Below are 16,012 nucleotides of genomic sequence, written 5' to 3'. Positions count from 1 at the left end.
ATTCGTTGTTATTTTGTTGTTTATATTCTTCTTATTTCATCACTCGCTATCAACAAGAGTCCCTACCACTTGGAAGATTTTGTTGAGATTAGAGTTGATTCATTGGTATACCAAGAATGATAAAGACCCTATATATTATTGAGGTATTTAAAACTAAAGTTCAAAGAAGATGAACACTCTATTTAAATCATATATGTGATTTATGTGTTTGTGAATTGATTGTTAAGATATATTTGATATTAGATTTTACATTTGATTAGATCAAATTGTAAACTCGATATAAGTATTATGTGAGTATTGAAATTAAAATCCTTAGGCATGAGTCTAAACTTATGCCTTAAAGTACTTGTGAGTTTTTCAGCCTTTTTTCCCACTTTTAGATTATAAGTAATCTTTAGTTGCTTGTTATGCAATTGAGTTAGTAAATTAAAAGAGATGTGATTCTGCGGGTAAGAGATTTAAATAAAACTTATGAGTTATTGAGCAAACCTCTCTCTAATCTATATCACATGCACCCAATGCTTTCGAAGTACGTTGAATTCTATCCTCAATTCAATTTGTTATTTTGTCAATTATTTGTATACATATAATTGTAGACATTCTCATTGTATTTTCAATCTCCGTCCTTTCAAATTCAATTTGATTTTTACTAAATACTCAAAGAGGCATTTGTAGCGCTTTTGTTACGCATTTGATATCATAGTTTTGTCGATGACGTGCATATCAATATTTTATCAATGCTTTTGTTAGGGTAACATTCAACGTGTGTAATTTGTTGTAGCTTTATTCCTTTTCTAGAAAGTATACTCTTCTATTTGTTCTTATCCTGTTTATGATATCATAGATGTTGCAACCGATGTTATAAATCATGCATGCATAATTTTTTGTGTGTAATGTATGTAAATTCTATAATAGATTGCAACTCATATATCTTAATTTTCTTATATTTGAAAGATTTAGTTGATATTTTTCTAATTAGTTTATATTTTCTATATCTTAGAATATAATTGTTATTTATGAAAAATTAAATTAGGATTTTTTTTCCTTAATTGGATTGCATATTTCTTAATAAGATTTGAGTTTCTTTTAAATAAATGTAAAATTCTCTCATAATAATATTATCTTTTATTCGTTAAGATTCTCTTCTAATAATATTATTTTATCTTTCAAATATGAACATAATATTCAAAATTATCTTTAATTTTATTTGCAAAGGTTCAAGATATTAAAGATTATTTCTTAAAGTGAATTTGTTTTAATAAGATTAACAATGCATTTATATTCATTAATCTATTAATTAGCTCTTAATTAAAAGATCAATGAATTAGAAATAAAAATTGACTAAGAGAACCTTGTCCAAAGATTGTTCTGCCTAAGCTAAGGTATTTAAGCTGAAGGGAATACCTTAATATGAGAACTAACCTAGGAGTTGAATTGGTCAATTTTTGTTTGCTATGGTAGAATTGAAATTTACTTGATTGTTGATTATTTAAATTATTCTCATATGGATAAATTTGTGAACTTTTGAAATTTATATGTAGTGATTATATATATATATATATATTTTTTTTTTTGACTGAATTCCTTTATGGCAAAGTATGAAAGTTATGCAAAATAGCTAATTACTTTTTCTAAAGCTAATTTAGATTTAACACACCTGAAGTTGTTTAAATCAATTAGTGCTCATTTTTTTTGTAAGTTATGCATAATAGCTAATTACTCTTTCTAAAGTTAATTTTGGTTTAATAAACCTGAAGTTGCTTAAATCAATTTAGTGCTCATTGTTTTTGTCTTGCACCTGTAGTTGCACATATTTTAAATTAATAAATGTTTATAAACTAATAAGCATATATCAACATGTGTTATGCTCTTGTATTAGTAGTTTGAGAAAGAAAGTTTGGAACGATGAATGTTTATCTAATATCTTTTAAAGTTGAATAAAACATACTAGCAGATGTTTCTATGAAAAATAATAAAATTTGACCAAATAATATAATATAATATCATTCTCTAAAGTGAATGTTCCAATATTTATTATTAAAGTAGGAGTCATGCTAATAAAGAAAGAAATAATTATTCTATTAAAACAACACATATATAATGTTTTGAAGGAAAATTTCATTTTTCAAATGTGATCCAAAAGAGACAATAATCTTGTATCTATCGTACAAAGAATTAAAATCCTTTTTAGTAAAAAAGAAATAATGTGTGGAAACAAAATTTGAGAATATATTTGAATCTCTTGAAGAGATCATAACTTATTTTTTTTAATCCATAAATATGATATTATGTTACAAGTTTCTTAGAATATCTTGAAGAAATTATTATTGTTTTTGAAAACTTGTATATGAGATATTTGAATTTCTTTTAAATCTCATGAAGAAAATAAGAATAAATAATATTTATGTTTTGCATAATATACATCTATGCATATTATACATAAAAGTAGACAATATGTTTTAAAAAATTCAAATGCTTGAAGTGAAAAATCAAATATGATATTAAGTCTTGTAGACCTGATTAAGATTTTGAAAAAAAAAACAATATTTTGTTAGAAGAGTAAAATTGATAATTGATATATTTTATTCTCTTGTAAATCAAAGAGAAGTTTAGTAAATTTGGAAGGTATTCGTTGTAATAGATATCATTTAGAAAGATTGATAATAAGAATAATATATGGTATTTATATACTATATATTTATTGTCTTCTATGAGAAATGCATATAGAAAGGTCATTTTTTTCCTTCTAAATTGTATTCACACATATTTGTGTAGTTGAAATATATGCAACAATGAACCTGAAGTTCATTGATCCAATATATTTTCCTTTTACATGATGAGTCATTTTGGGTGAAAATAATTATTGAAAATATACATTGACATCCATTGAACTTGAATTATTCCATCTAAATAAATTTCCATGGTGTCGTATTCTCAAGAGATTAATTATCAAACTCTCACTAGCTAAAACTGAAATTGAACATTTTTTTACTTTTGAAACAGATTTACGGTTTTATGATTTTTGTTGAGCATCCAGTTGATGGTCACATATATACTTATTATTTTGTTTTGATAATGTTAGTGAGTTTGCATCCCAAATATTTGATAATTGATTGGGATAAGTGTTGTGTTCATATAGTAAAACTTCTATAACTGTATGAGATCATATGAGATCATATTATTATGTACCAATGACTAATGAGCTTATGGCCAGAAGCCAAATATATTTCATATGCAAGATATGCCGTAAATGTTTAAATTGTTCCACAACAACAATTAAGATAATGGAGCAATTAGAATCTATGTTGAAATTAATTCTACATCAATTAATTGAAGGAATCAGATTCCCGCAGAAGCGTGTGAATGCCTTGTATTTAGAAATCCGATTTTTATGGAAACAAAAACAATAAAATAAAACATGCATTTGTAGAATAAACATTCAAACATAACTATAAGCATGCTAGAAAGAGGAAGAAGAGAAGAAATCAAAACTCATTCTTCTAGCTTTTCTCTTCCACCGTTATCAACGATTTCAAATTTTTCCAATGAAAAAGGACATCGCCAATAAAGTTACCTTGTTATTCTCTAGGATTCACAGAACTTGGAAGAGTGGTCTCCAAGAACTTTGAAGAGGAAAATAGTAGAGAATTTCTAGAGCGAAATTAAAGAGAAGGTGGAGGCTTGGAGGCTAGATTTTGTGTAAAAACACATCTTTTCCAAAATGAGCTATAAGGATATATTTATATGAAGAAGGGTTAACCCTTCTCCAAAAATTTCCCTTTATACCCTTAATGCTAATTAATTAAATAATCCTTATTTAATGGTTATTTAATTAATTAGCACTGTAATTAAATAATCATATATTAAAACCTATTTAATATGTATTTAATTAATTATCATAAATATCATATATTTATGTTAACCTCCAATCTCCATTATTTCTTAATCAATTAATTAACCATTAATTAATCAATTAAATAATCATATTAAATCATATTTAATATGAAGTTAATTAACATATAAATATCACATATTTATATGTATGCATCTCTTTATGAGTCCAATTCATATGATTATAATATTTGGATCTTATTGCCAATAAGAGCGTAGCTCAACTGGCATAGTGTTCATACTATCGACCTCAAATTTGTCTACAAATATTATGCTATCTTTGTTGATGATCACAGTAGGTACACATGGATCTACCCTCTAAGATTAAAAAGTGACACACTTGCAACATTTCAACATTTTCTCACCATGATACAAACTCAGTTCAATACCCTAATCAAGTCCCTGCAGTCGGATAATGGTGGAGAATTTTTCAAAATACACAAGGTCTATCATCAACTTGGCATTACCTCTAGGTATACCTGTCCATATACATCAGCACAGAATGGAAGGGCTAAGCGAAAGCATAGACACGTAGTGGAAACAGGATTACTACTCGCCCAAGCACATCTTCCCTTACATCACTGGTGGGATGCATTCCTATACTCAACACTACTGATTAATGATCTTCCTACCCCTGTCCTAAAAGAACAATCCTCAATGGAAGTAATGTTTAAAAAGAAGCTCAAGTTTGAGAACCTTCGAATATTTAGGTGTGCCTGCTTCCCCTGCTTAAGACCATACAATTCACATAAATTGAATTATCGCATAGAAAAGTGCATTTATCTAGGAACTGCTGTGAATCAAAAAGGATATAAATGCCTCAACTCCAATGGTAGGTTGTCCATCTCTCGACATGTTGTTTTTTATGAAACTGATTTTCCTTGTCAAGTGTCTCTTTCAGCTTGTAGGACAGACAAGCAAGAAGCTGTAATCCACCCGATTCACTAGCTACCCTCAGTCAAGACACACCGCATAGTGACTCTATGCCCTCCACATCCACAACCTCACACTCACCAATAATCAGACCATCCTACACCCAATCATCAACTGATAACACTACAAACAGCCCGGCCTTACCACTTCAATCCTCTGATCATTTACCTTCATACTCACCATCGTCTACTGCCCAACCCATTGATCATTTATCTTCATACTCACCATCGTCTACAGCCCAATCCTCTGATCGTTTACCTTCATACTTACCATCGTCTACTGCCCAATCCACTGATCGTCTACCATCATCTTCACCATCGTCTACTTCCCAATCCATATCCACTATCCTAACGCGAACAACCTCACCTAGCCATCAACCAATCATACCCATCATCACTGCTACACCTGATACAATCCCAAAACCTTTACCATTACCAATTCATCCCATGGTTACCCGAGGAAAAGCAGGAATATTCAAACCCAAAATCCTGTCCTCTCACACCCAAAAAGATTGGTCCCTAACCGAACCTATAAGAGTCACTGATACGCTAAAAACTACTCAATGGAACAAAGCAATGAGTGAAGAATTCACAACACTGATGAAAAACCAAACCTGGACATTAGTTCCTCCATCACCGTCGATGATCATTGTTGGAAATAAATGGATATTCAGAATCAAAAGAAGTCCAAACGGCTCCCTCCTACGCTACAAGGCATGAATCGTAGCAAAAGGCTTCCATCAAAATTTAGGCATTGATTTCTTCGAGACATTTAGTCCAATGGTAAAGGCATCAACCATCCAGATCATCATTAGTCTTGTTGTATCCAAAGGGTGGCAATTGAGACAGTTAGATTTCAATAATGCATTCCTCAATAGGGTCCTCGATGAAAAAGTTTACATGTGCCAACCGCAAGGATTTGTCAATCCCCAACTACCAAATCATGTATGTCGCTTACACAAGGCCATATATGGCCTAAAACAAGCACCAAGGGCCTGGAACAACACATTGAAGACAGCACTATACAACTGGGATTTCAGAATGCTAAATCCGATACATCTCTATTCATATATCGAAGCACTTCTACCTTGATACTATTACTGGTATATGTTGACGATATTATTATTACATGCACCGATCAGCAGGTAATCAACAAGATTGTAACTGCCTTGGACTCTAAGTTTGCCTTAAAGGATCTCGGCCAACTTAGCTACTTCCTTGGAGCCCAACTTCACAATCTAGCCAATGGAGTTATACTGAGTCAGGAAAAGTATGTCGAGGACCTGCTAACCTGACTTGACCTTGGAGCTTTAAAACTAGCACCTTCTCCGAGTGTACTGAATAAGCAACTCTCCATCTCAGATGGCACACCCATTGAAAATCCCTATATCTATCGGAGCACGATTGGTGCCTTACAGTACCTAACCACGACGAGATCAGACATTACGTATGCAGTTAATTATCTAAGTCAATACTTAAAACAACCAACAGTCCACTGGCAAGTAGTGAAGAGAATACTAAGGTATGTAAGTGGCACTAGACACTTTGGCATCTACCTTCAACAGGGTTCAGATCTGTCCATTTCAGCCTTCTCAAATGCAGATTGGGCAGCTACTATAAACGATCGTAAATTAATTGTTGCATATTGTATCTTCCTTGGTGGAAATCATCTCTTGGTCTCCAAAGAAACAATCCGTTGTAGCCCGGTCAAACATGGAATTTGAATATAGAGCACTACCTTATACCTCTGCAGAAATCATATGGGTACAATTACTGTGTGAAATTGGTGTAAAACAATAGTTGGCTTCAATCCTATGGTGTGACAATTTAAGCGTGGGTGCTCTAGCCCTAAATCCGATGTTTCATGCACGGACCAAGTACATTGAAATTGACATTCACTTCGTTTGTGATCAAGTTCTCCGTGATCAGCTTGATGTTCGATATGTACCATCTTCCGACCAAATAGTTGACTGCCTCACCAAGACACTAACACACTCACAGTTTTTCAACCTTCGATCCAAACTCGGTGTAGTAGAACTACCCTCTCGTTTGAAGGGGAATGTTAAGGATGCCAACACAACCAGCCACATCACCAAAGGGAAGGCCACTCAGCAACCCAGTCAGCAAGAAAAGTCCTCATAATTACAGCCTTACCAATTAACAGAAAGAATATTTTTAGTTATAGAAGGACCAATCAGGTTACAACACATGTATATTTATTATTTCATTCATTTATCACTAAAATCCCAAAATTAGAGATTCTAATTGTATAAAGGATACACCTAGTGAATATATTAAAAAAAATCATAAGGGCAATTTTTGGTCGAAAACCTCTCATCTTTTGCTGTCTCATCGTCTTCCTCACTAACAGGCTGCTATCACTTCGATTTCCATTCTTAACTAGTGCGACATGATTCTCGAAAGCTATTGACAGCACATGAACCACAATGTCATTTGGAATTTTTACTACATTTGTATATTTCACACTCATAATGGGAAAATATAGGAGTAATTATGCACATGTCAGTACCTAAAAACAGACACTAAATCCTAACCAAATACACCAAATAAGGAATACACGAATACAAGTTTACACAAATAATATTAGATAATATTAACATCTACTATTATCTTATATATGATGATTGGTTTTAATTGATATGTTTGCAAGTAAAAGAATGATCCTTTTGCATCAAAGTGATCATAACTCATAAAAATGATTTTTTAGGTCAAAACTTCAAACCTTCATGCTGTAATTTTTATATTGCAACAATATCATTTAGAAAGAAAAAAAAAAGTATTCTTAGTAGTATATAGGGTAAAAGAATTGTTGTAAATTGTTGAAAATACCATTTCGGAGTATTTAGCTCCATCTTCCTCATGCTAATAAATGTTATATATTTTTAGTAGTAGTACAAAATTGGTAATTCTTTCAAAATGTTTATAGAATTATGCATGTAATTATTGAGAGAACTTTCCTTGAAAAGTTTGAGAATTTTCTTAATATTTGGTCTATGTTGGTTGAGGTGTCTCATGAATATAACTTACTTTTAAAAGAATATCTTCTTTAAAGTATTTCAAACCAACTCACAAAAGAAATTAACTACTATAAAGATATTTAATTTTCGCTAATTAAATAATAAGATACTTCGCAATACTCATCATCATCGTATTTGGTTTATTAAAATTTATTTATTTGAACAGCATTGTGATTTAATAATTTACTCAATCAAATTTAATAATTATAATATTAGATTTTAATAATGGATTAAATAACAATCAATATTTGTTCTTGAAATAACATCTTTTTGATCCATAAATTTTAAAATATTATACATTTAGTCCTCAAATTTTGAGTTTTGTTTCAATTTAGACCATAAATTTCAAAATGTTACAATTTTATTCTTTAGATTATAATTTTGTTTTAATTTGGTCTCTAAGTTTCAATATTTTACATTTTTAATCTCAATTTGTTATTAAATACTCACTTTCAATAATTCACGTCAATTTCTATTAATTAATTCAAATAATTATGAAGTAAAATTTTAAATTTATTTTGAAAAGTGATAAAAATAGTAAAACTTAATTAATTATAATTCTTTAACTTTTTAATTTATTAACATAAATTAACTTTAAAGACAAAAAATGAGTATTTAGTAAAAAAAATCAAGGTTATAAGTGTAAATCTTGAAACATAGGGACCAAACTGAAGCAAAACTCAAATATCAAAAGTAAAATTATAGCATTTTGAAACTTGATAAAAAATTAAGGACTAAATATGTAACAACATTTTGAAACCAGGGACTAAATTGAAACCATACCCAACACTTAAAGGATAAAAAAAATATTTTTTTCATTTGTTCTTTGTTAAATTTATTTTTTATTATTGTGTTATTTTTTAACATTTATTGTCAAAATAATCTCCTTTCTTTCTCTGTGAAGGGATTCCATGATTAAGGTTGGGCCTTGAACCTCTTATGTATGTGCCTGGCTAGACTGGGCTCAACATCTCGATTTTCAAATACAATAATGGATTTTTTTTCAAGTGTAATTATATATATATAAGAAGCAAAGAACATTTAAAAGGAGAGCAACAAAATTGTCTATTTCGTATAATTGAAAGTCTATTCATAGTCCAATCGAGTAATGAAGATCTTTCTAATTTATTATTTTCTATGGTTGTCGTTTGTTATCAGGATTTATTAATCTTAAGATATCTATTGTGTATGTCTAATTGTGATTAGGAAGAGTTTGTCATAACCTATTATGATTATCGTAGAGATTTTGACTTCATTCGATAGTTTTTTTTTTTTTTATCTTGAAAATATTTTTTCATGTTCAAATTGATCGGGCCCTTACTTTATTATTGTTGTTTCTAGTTGATTAATTTTTATTATGTTCATACAAGACGTGATAATTGATCTTTAAAATATAGTATTTATCTCTAACAATTTTACACTAGTCAAGTTTTCTACTCTCCTAGATATTTAACAGATGAATAGCCTCGAAGGGACCATGTAGAGCCATCCAAATAAATCAAACCTCAACCTTTTCTCAATGCCCTATACAATATGAAGTTTTTAATATTAAAGACTAAGTAAAGTATTAACTAACAGAATAAGGACTAATTAATATATTTTAGATAATAAGTTTTCTATGTTTAAGTCCTTTTTTAATTTTTAATATAAAGTGTAATGTGAGATTTGAACCTTTGAATTCAAGAAAAAAAGTATATGTCAATTATTATTGAGTTATGTTCACTTTATTTAAATATTTTATGATTAGTATAAATCACAATATTCATTTTGGGAAAAAAAACATATGGAAAGTATTACAAACTATCTATTAAGTGAAATAATAAATCAATTAAAATGTTTATTTTAGATAAAAAAAAAAAAAAGGATAACTAGTAAGTAATGGAAATAAAGGGCTAACATGTATTACTTATAACTTATTTATTTTACAAATTAAGTTTTTTAAGAAGATTTTACAAATAGAGTGTTAAATATATGTTTTAGATTAACTTTTAGTTCCTAGGTAATTGTCTCCTATGACGAAATATTTTCAAATAATTAAGTAAAACGTCATTATTGATAGACAGTGATAAGACACCGATTGATAGATATTGATTAGTGTCTATCCTGATAATTGATATTTTAATATATTTGTAAATAAATTGATTATTTTTTTATACTTGAAAACAACATTTATTTAAATTTCAAGCTTAAAACAAGAATAAAATTGAAAGGAAAAAAAATTAAATAATAGACCACTATTCTAGAGGATCATTCAATTTCACCTAACACATTAAATATAAAAAAAAATAATTCCGTTGAGGGGACCGTTGGAAGAAATTAACAAAAAAAAAAAGAAAAAAAAATTAGAGACAATAATTTGGAAAAAAGAAACTATTAAAACTCTATTTGGAATTTTATGATTTTTTCTAAGGATTTCAAATCTTAACCGATTTTAAATAATCTCGTTGTAGAATACAATTTGAAATATGTTGTCTTTAGTAAAAGAAATTCATTGGAGGTTTTAGAATTTAGAGATAAATTACTTATTTAAATTTTCTATCTTCTAATTTTTTATTGACAAATTACATTTAAATTTTATATTAATAAATTCTTTTTAACTTTTCTTTACCAAATATAAATATAAAACATTTTTTAAATTTTCAAGTACTCACTCACTTTTCCTTGCCCATACTAATAGGAATTTGAGAATTTTTTGGAGTGCAGTTAGTTGGACGCATTCCAAAAAAAAACATGTTTTTTGTGAATGGTTTGAAAAGTATTTGTTTTTTACTTTTTTTTATTTAATTTAAATAGCGTTGGAATTTGAATACGAGATCTTAAACCACTCGGTCCGATACAATTTTAAATTACTAACTTATCTAAATATTTAGGTTGATGAGTGAAAATAAATTTAATAATATTATATCATTTAACATTTATAAGCAATAAAGATTTTTTTTTAAAAAAAACCTTAAAAGGTTCCATCTGATTGGGTTTCATAATGAGCTAACTGCAATAATCTTAGGAAGCAAACTAAATAATTTAGGCACATTTAAGCCACGTTTTTAAATATTACTAAAATTTAAAAACCAAATGATTATTAAACGGAGTTATAATTTTTTAAAAACTTGTTTTTTTATTTAGAATTTAGTTAAGAATTCAACTATTTTATTTAAAGAAAAATGAATGTCATTGTAACCCATAGAAAAAAAATAAACTTAATTTTCAAAAATTAAAAACTAAAAATCATATTATTACTCCACAAGACTTTAGTTATTATTAATTTAGTTTAATTATTGATAGCATTTGAAAGTTTATTAATCCTAAAATAGGTGTTGTTTTATTATTATTTTTTTTTTTAAAAAAAAAGTTCTTTGTCAATTATAATGAACTTTTCTTTTTAGGTCATAAACTTGGCTACATCAAAATCTGTTAAATGATATATAATTAAATTTGTTTCCCTCATCAATATAAACTTTTGAATCAATTGGTGATTTAAGATCATATCTAAATATGTGTTCTGAGGAGATTCTGTATTCAAGTTTTTGTTTATTTCTAATACTGAAAAAAGTTTAGAACCTTAAATAATAAGGAAAATAACACAAAAATGTGGCAATTTTATTGAATGAAATATTAGAAAAAATAATTGAATGCTAAAGAAATTCTATAAAAAAATTAAGAAGAGCGGATTAGAAAAAGGAGATATTGGATGAAAAACTAAAGGCTTAATTCATCTATTTTATAGGAAACTTAGATTTGAAAAAAGTGAATTAGATAAATGTCATTTTTTTAAATTAAATGTATGAAGGCCAAAAATAGGTATATATATATATATATATTGTCTTTTTTATATATATATACCTTTAAACTTGTTTCTTTGTTTTTTTGTTTTTGTTTTTTGCAATCAGTTTTGGTATAAAATAATAATAATAATTTAAAATTGATTTAATAATAATAATTATTATTATTAAATGCTATAGGACAATCCTTCAATAATAATAATAATTTGCAATCAGTTTTAAAAGATTGATTTAATAATACCTTTAAACTTACCATTAAACTCAATTTTTATCAAAATTGATTTAATAATAATAATAATTTTAGAAATTTATAATTTAAATGCCATAGGATAACCCTTTAAAGAAAAAGTTTTATTAAGAAATTAAACAAAAGGATTAAAATAATATTTCCCTATAAAATTAGGGTAAAGGATTTAAATTTAAGATTAAGATATTAGATAAAGGATAATATTTCGTGCATTTGGTGTATCATTCATGTTTGGACCTTTCTTTTTATCACTCACATCTAAAAAATATTAAAATATATTTAAAAAATAAATTGATAAATTATGATTGGAGGAATGCCAAAGATAGGTATACAACATAAATATGGAGGTTGAAATCCCAATGAAAATGAAAAGTCCCATTCCTGTTCTGTTTTGGTTTCATGTGGGATTGAAGCAATAAATACAAGCTTTTCCATGGAGGATTCTCCATTGCCATAATCAAACCTTCAATCCACTATCAACCAGATCAGAATCCACCAACGACTTTTCAACTTCACAATCCTTCTCCAATCTCCATTATCTCCTCCAACGACATTCTTCAGCCACTCTCCCCGGCAATGGGGCACCCAAATGAGAACACTGGCTCTTCCGTCTCGTTCGGTGCTGTCGTCGCCGGCCTTTTCTTCTTACTGGCTCTGTATTGCGCAACCGATCCCTTCAAGCACAGTGTGATCGCTGACTTCCCTGACTTTGAGACCTACCATGTCGAATTGCCTTCGTGGTCTCAAATTCCGACGGACAGAGATAGCGATAACTTGTTGCAGAAGTCGACGATTATGTTTAAGGATCAAGTTCAGGGACCTGAGAGTGTGGCTTTCGATCCTCTAGGGCGTGGACCTTACACTGGTGTCGCTGATGGTAGAGTATTGTTCTGGAATGGCGAATCCTGGACTGATTTTGCTTATACTTCGCCGAATAGGTAATGTTCTTCTCTTCTTCTTTTTGCTGAATCTGTCTGTGTTAATTGCTTAGACGTTCTTGTATGTGGATTCTCCTAGGGTTTCGTGTCGATGTAGGATGGAGGAAGTTTGATAGTGTAGAAGCGGATGTTTATCTTTTTTTAATTCTAATTCAAGAGCCTGACGATATCTTAACCTCCTCCAAATTTGGGACCGACCAAGTTCAAAAAAATAATATTAAAACCTGTGCCTTCAAATTCAAAAATTGATTTTGAAGTTTTCATCTATAGAACAAGAAATATATGAATATTTTTAAAATCTTGTGTTTGGATGATAAAAAAAGTGTAATTCATCTTTAAATCCTATGAAATTTGGCAAAAATCTGACTGTTTCAGTGAAAATCTTCCTCTCTTTCTAATTATTTAAATTGTCATCCAATTCTTTTTTTCTTTTTTTAGAGTAAGAATTCAAATGATTAAACTATAGTTGGTTGCTTCATATGTACTGATTATTTTATATAGCCTACAAGTGGAGTCATGCTGTAAAGTTCGATAGTATTAACTTTATTATATATAGAAACAATCTTTCAGTTAATAATATTTAATTGGGACAACTTTGTGTGAACATTGTATGTACACACGCACACATATGTTTATATTGCTTTGTTCAAACTCTTGTAGGAGGATTTGGTGCAAGAAGAGACAAAACACAAAAGTTAATCTGCATCCTTTTTGGAGACTTTTAGTAGGGGGGAAAATGGTTAGAAATATCCCTCAAATATTTTCATCTTTCACAAACAATTTTCCCTTTAATAGTATCATCGAAATGTGATAAATAGATCTGTTATGTTATATGCCAAAATTTGTTTGCAACATGTCTAATTTTGATGTTTTATAATTACTTATCTATCATTTTCTTGTTCTAGGCATTTGTTTTTAAATGTTGCCGATACATTCTAATTTGTTTCCATATGGTTTCAGGTCGGAGATATGTAATCCTAAGCCATCAATTTTAAGTTATTTGAAGAATGAACATATATGTGGCCGCCCTTTGGGTCTCCGATTTGACAAGAAGACAGGCGATTTATATATTGCAGATGCATACTTCGGGCTGATGAAAGTCGGACCGGAAGGAGGTCTGGCAACATCTCTTTCAACTGAAGCAGAAGGAGTGTCATTCAAGTTCACCAATGATCTAGACCTTGATGAAGAAGGGAATGTGTACTTCACAGATAGCAGCACAAAATACCACCGAAGGTAAGCTATTGTGATTTTCTCTTGCTAATTATCAAAAGACAATAGATGCTTCCTAATAATATTATGGTGATTTTCTTGTTGCTCACCACTTTATAGATGAGGGTTATGTGAAAATCGTAAGTAAAACTTGTTGATCAACAAGGAGCAAGGGAATGGAAGATCTCCTTTATGTTCATCTGTAAAACTTGTTGATGTTGTTCTTGTTCAAGACAACATTGTATTCTATTCTTATAAACCAAAATATCAAGTTGTTATGACATTCAGTAATTTGGTTTAAAATCTAGATTAACTAGACTAATTCCAAGAATATTCAAAGGACTCTTTGGCCTTTGGGATTTTTTTCAGTTTTCTTGCTGCTTGTCTCTTAAGTCTGATTTCTAAGGCCAAAGCGTAGAAACCTTCTGAGAGTTCTTATACCTATATTTCTTGTGCAGGAACTTCTTGCATGTAGTTTTTTCTGCTGAGAACTCTGGGAGAGTTTTGAAGTATAATGCTGCTACAGGAGAAACCACTGTTCTTGTGAGAGATGTTTATTTTCCAAATGGCGTGTCTCTAAGCAAGGACGGCTCGTTCTTCGTCTTCTCCGAAGGGGGCAAAGGAAGGTGAAACTCTTTACAACTCGAAATGCCTCTTTTAAGTTTTTCATCAACATTTATTACTTCAGTCCCACTCTCATTATTAACACCTCTTAGTCCATGCATTTATGTTCACAAAATGGAAAGAACACCAATGATCTGTTTATTTATTTCAACTCATTCACTACTTTAGCAACATTTTCATGATCTAGATTATGCAAGTATTGGTTAAAGGGTGAGAAAGCAGGAACAACAGAGGTCTTCGCCATACTTCCCGGATTTCCCGACAACATCCGAACGAACGACAAGGGCGAATTCTGGGTGGCAATCCACAGTCGACGTTCGACATTAGCCAGTTTGGAAGCTAAATATCCAAAACTGAGGAAATTTCTTCTCAAGCTTCCAATATCAGTAAAATTCCAGACCATCTTGCTTGGGGGGAGGCCTCATGCAGTGGTTGTGAAGTACAGCCCAGAGGGAAAGCTTTTACAGATATTAGAAGACAACCAAGGGAAGGTTGTGAGAGTAGCAAGTGAAGTTGAGGAAAAAGATGGAAAATTGTGGATTGGAAGTGTTTTAATGTCTTTTCTTGCAGTTTATGATTTGCATTAAGTTTGGTGAATAGGAATAGGCCTTTTTAGTTTTATTTCTTTGGTAGTTTTAGAGTATTAGTTAGCTATTTATGTTCATTCTGAACTTACCTGTTGTGTTTTTTTTTTCTCTCTCTTATTCCCTTCTTCCTTGTCCATGGACAAAGTACATTTATGAATCACTCTAGTATTTATGATCCAAAAACTCCCTACTTTTGTGTAACAAAGTTTGAAACAATGACAAATGTGTACTTTTCTAACTCTTTACTTCCAATTTTGTAACCATTTATCTTAAATAAAATAAATACCAAAACATCGACTTTTGGGATGATAATTGATGACTTGCACACAACTATACTTGATAAAAATTGTGGAGATCGTATATTTTTTTTCCATTTTTTATTATTAATTGAGATATTTAACACTCCTGTTCATCCTGGATTAAAATTATTTTTCAATACGAGGATTAAAAGAAGATGGTATTAAAAATGCTTCTAAAACAAGACTAAGAGGGCTTTGTAAACAGCCTCATCTCATATGTAAGATGAAAAATATCCTAAAATGTTAACTTCTCTAGTACTTGTTTGGTTTTGTTGTCAAACCAATCCAAACGGAAAAAGTGGATCATAATGTGAATCCCTAACGTCCTACAATCCAAATGGAAAAAGTGGATCATAATGTGAATCCCTAACGTCCTAAACCATGTACGAGCAAGCTTCCCAGTGAATTCGTAGTCACCGAAAGATGATGATAATGACACATTTGATATTGCTGCACACATTTCTT

At 29.9% G+C, this 16,012-nt stretch overlaps 1 protein-coding gene across 1 annotated transcript; it reads left to right on the top strand.

The window, feature by feature from the left end:
- Positions 1–12,211: 12,211 nt before the first annotated feature.
- LOC120070584 (protein STRICTOSIDINE SYNTHASE-LIKE 3-like) lies at positions 12,212–15,486 on the top strand. The gene is made up of 4 exons (XM_039022389.2): positions 12,212–12,825; positions 13,786–14,061; positions 14,496–14,663; positions 14,849–15,486. Exons 1-4 carry the CDS (start codon positions 12,464–12,466, stop codon positions 15,246–15,248), a joined length of 1,206 nt encoding a protein of 401 aa, XP_038878317.2. The 5' UTR covers positions 12,212–12,463; the 3' UTR covers positions 15,249–15,486.
- The last annotated feature ends 526 nt before the right edge of the window (positions 15,487–16,012 follow it).

The sequence above is a fragment of the Benincasa hispida genome, chromosome 2, assembly GCF_027475165.1.
Source record: "Benincasa hispida cultivar pf3 chromosome 2, pf3_genome.v1.1, whole genome shotgun sequence".
NCBI lineage: Eukaryota > Viridiplantae > Streptophyta > Magnoliopsida > Cucurbitales > Cucurbitaceae > Benincasa > Benincasa hispida.
The sequence above is the reverse complement of the archived record's forward strand: the minus strand, read 5'-3'. Positions and strand labels throughout refer to the sequence as shown.

Coding starts and splice junctions, on each gene's coding strand:
- LOC120070584 (XM_039022389.2), top strand. CDS start 12,464: ATGGGGCACCCAAATGAGAACACTGGCTCTTCCGTCTCGTTCGGTGCT. Junction 12,826..13,785: donor GCTTATACTTCGCCGAATAG/GTAATGTTCTTC, acceptor ATATGGTTTCAG/GTCGGAGATATGTAATCCTA. Junction 14,062..14,495: donor AGCACAAAATACCACCGAAG/GTAAGCTATTGT, acceptor TTTCTTGTGCAG/GAACTTCTTGCATGTAGTTT.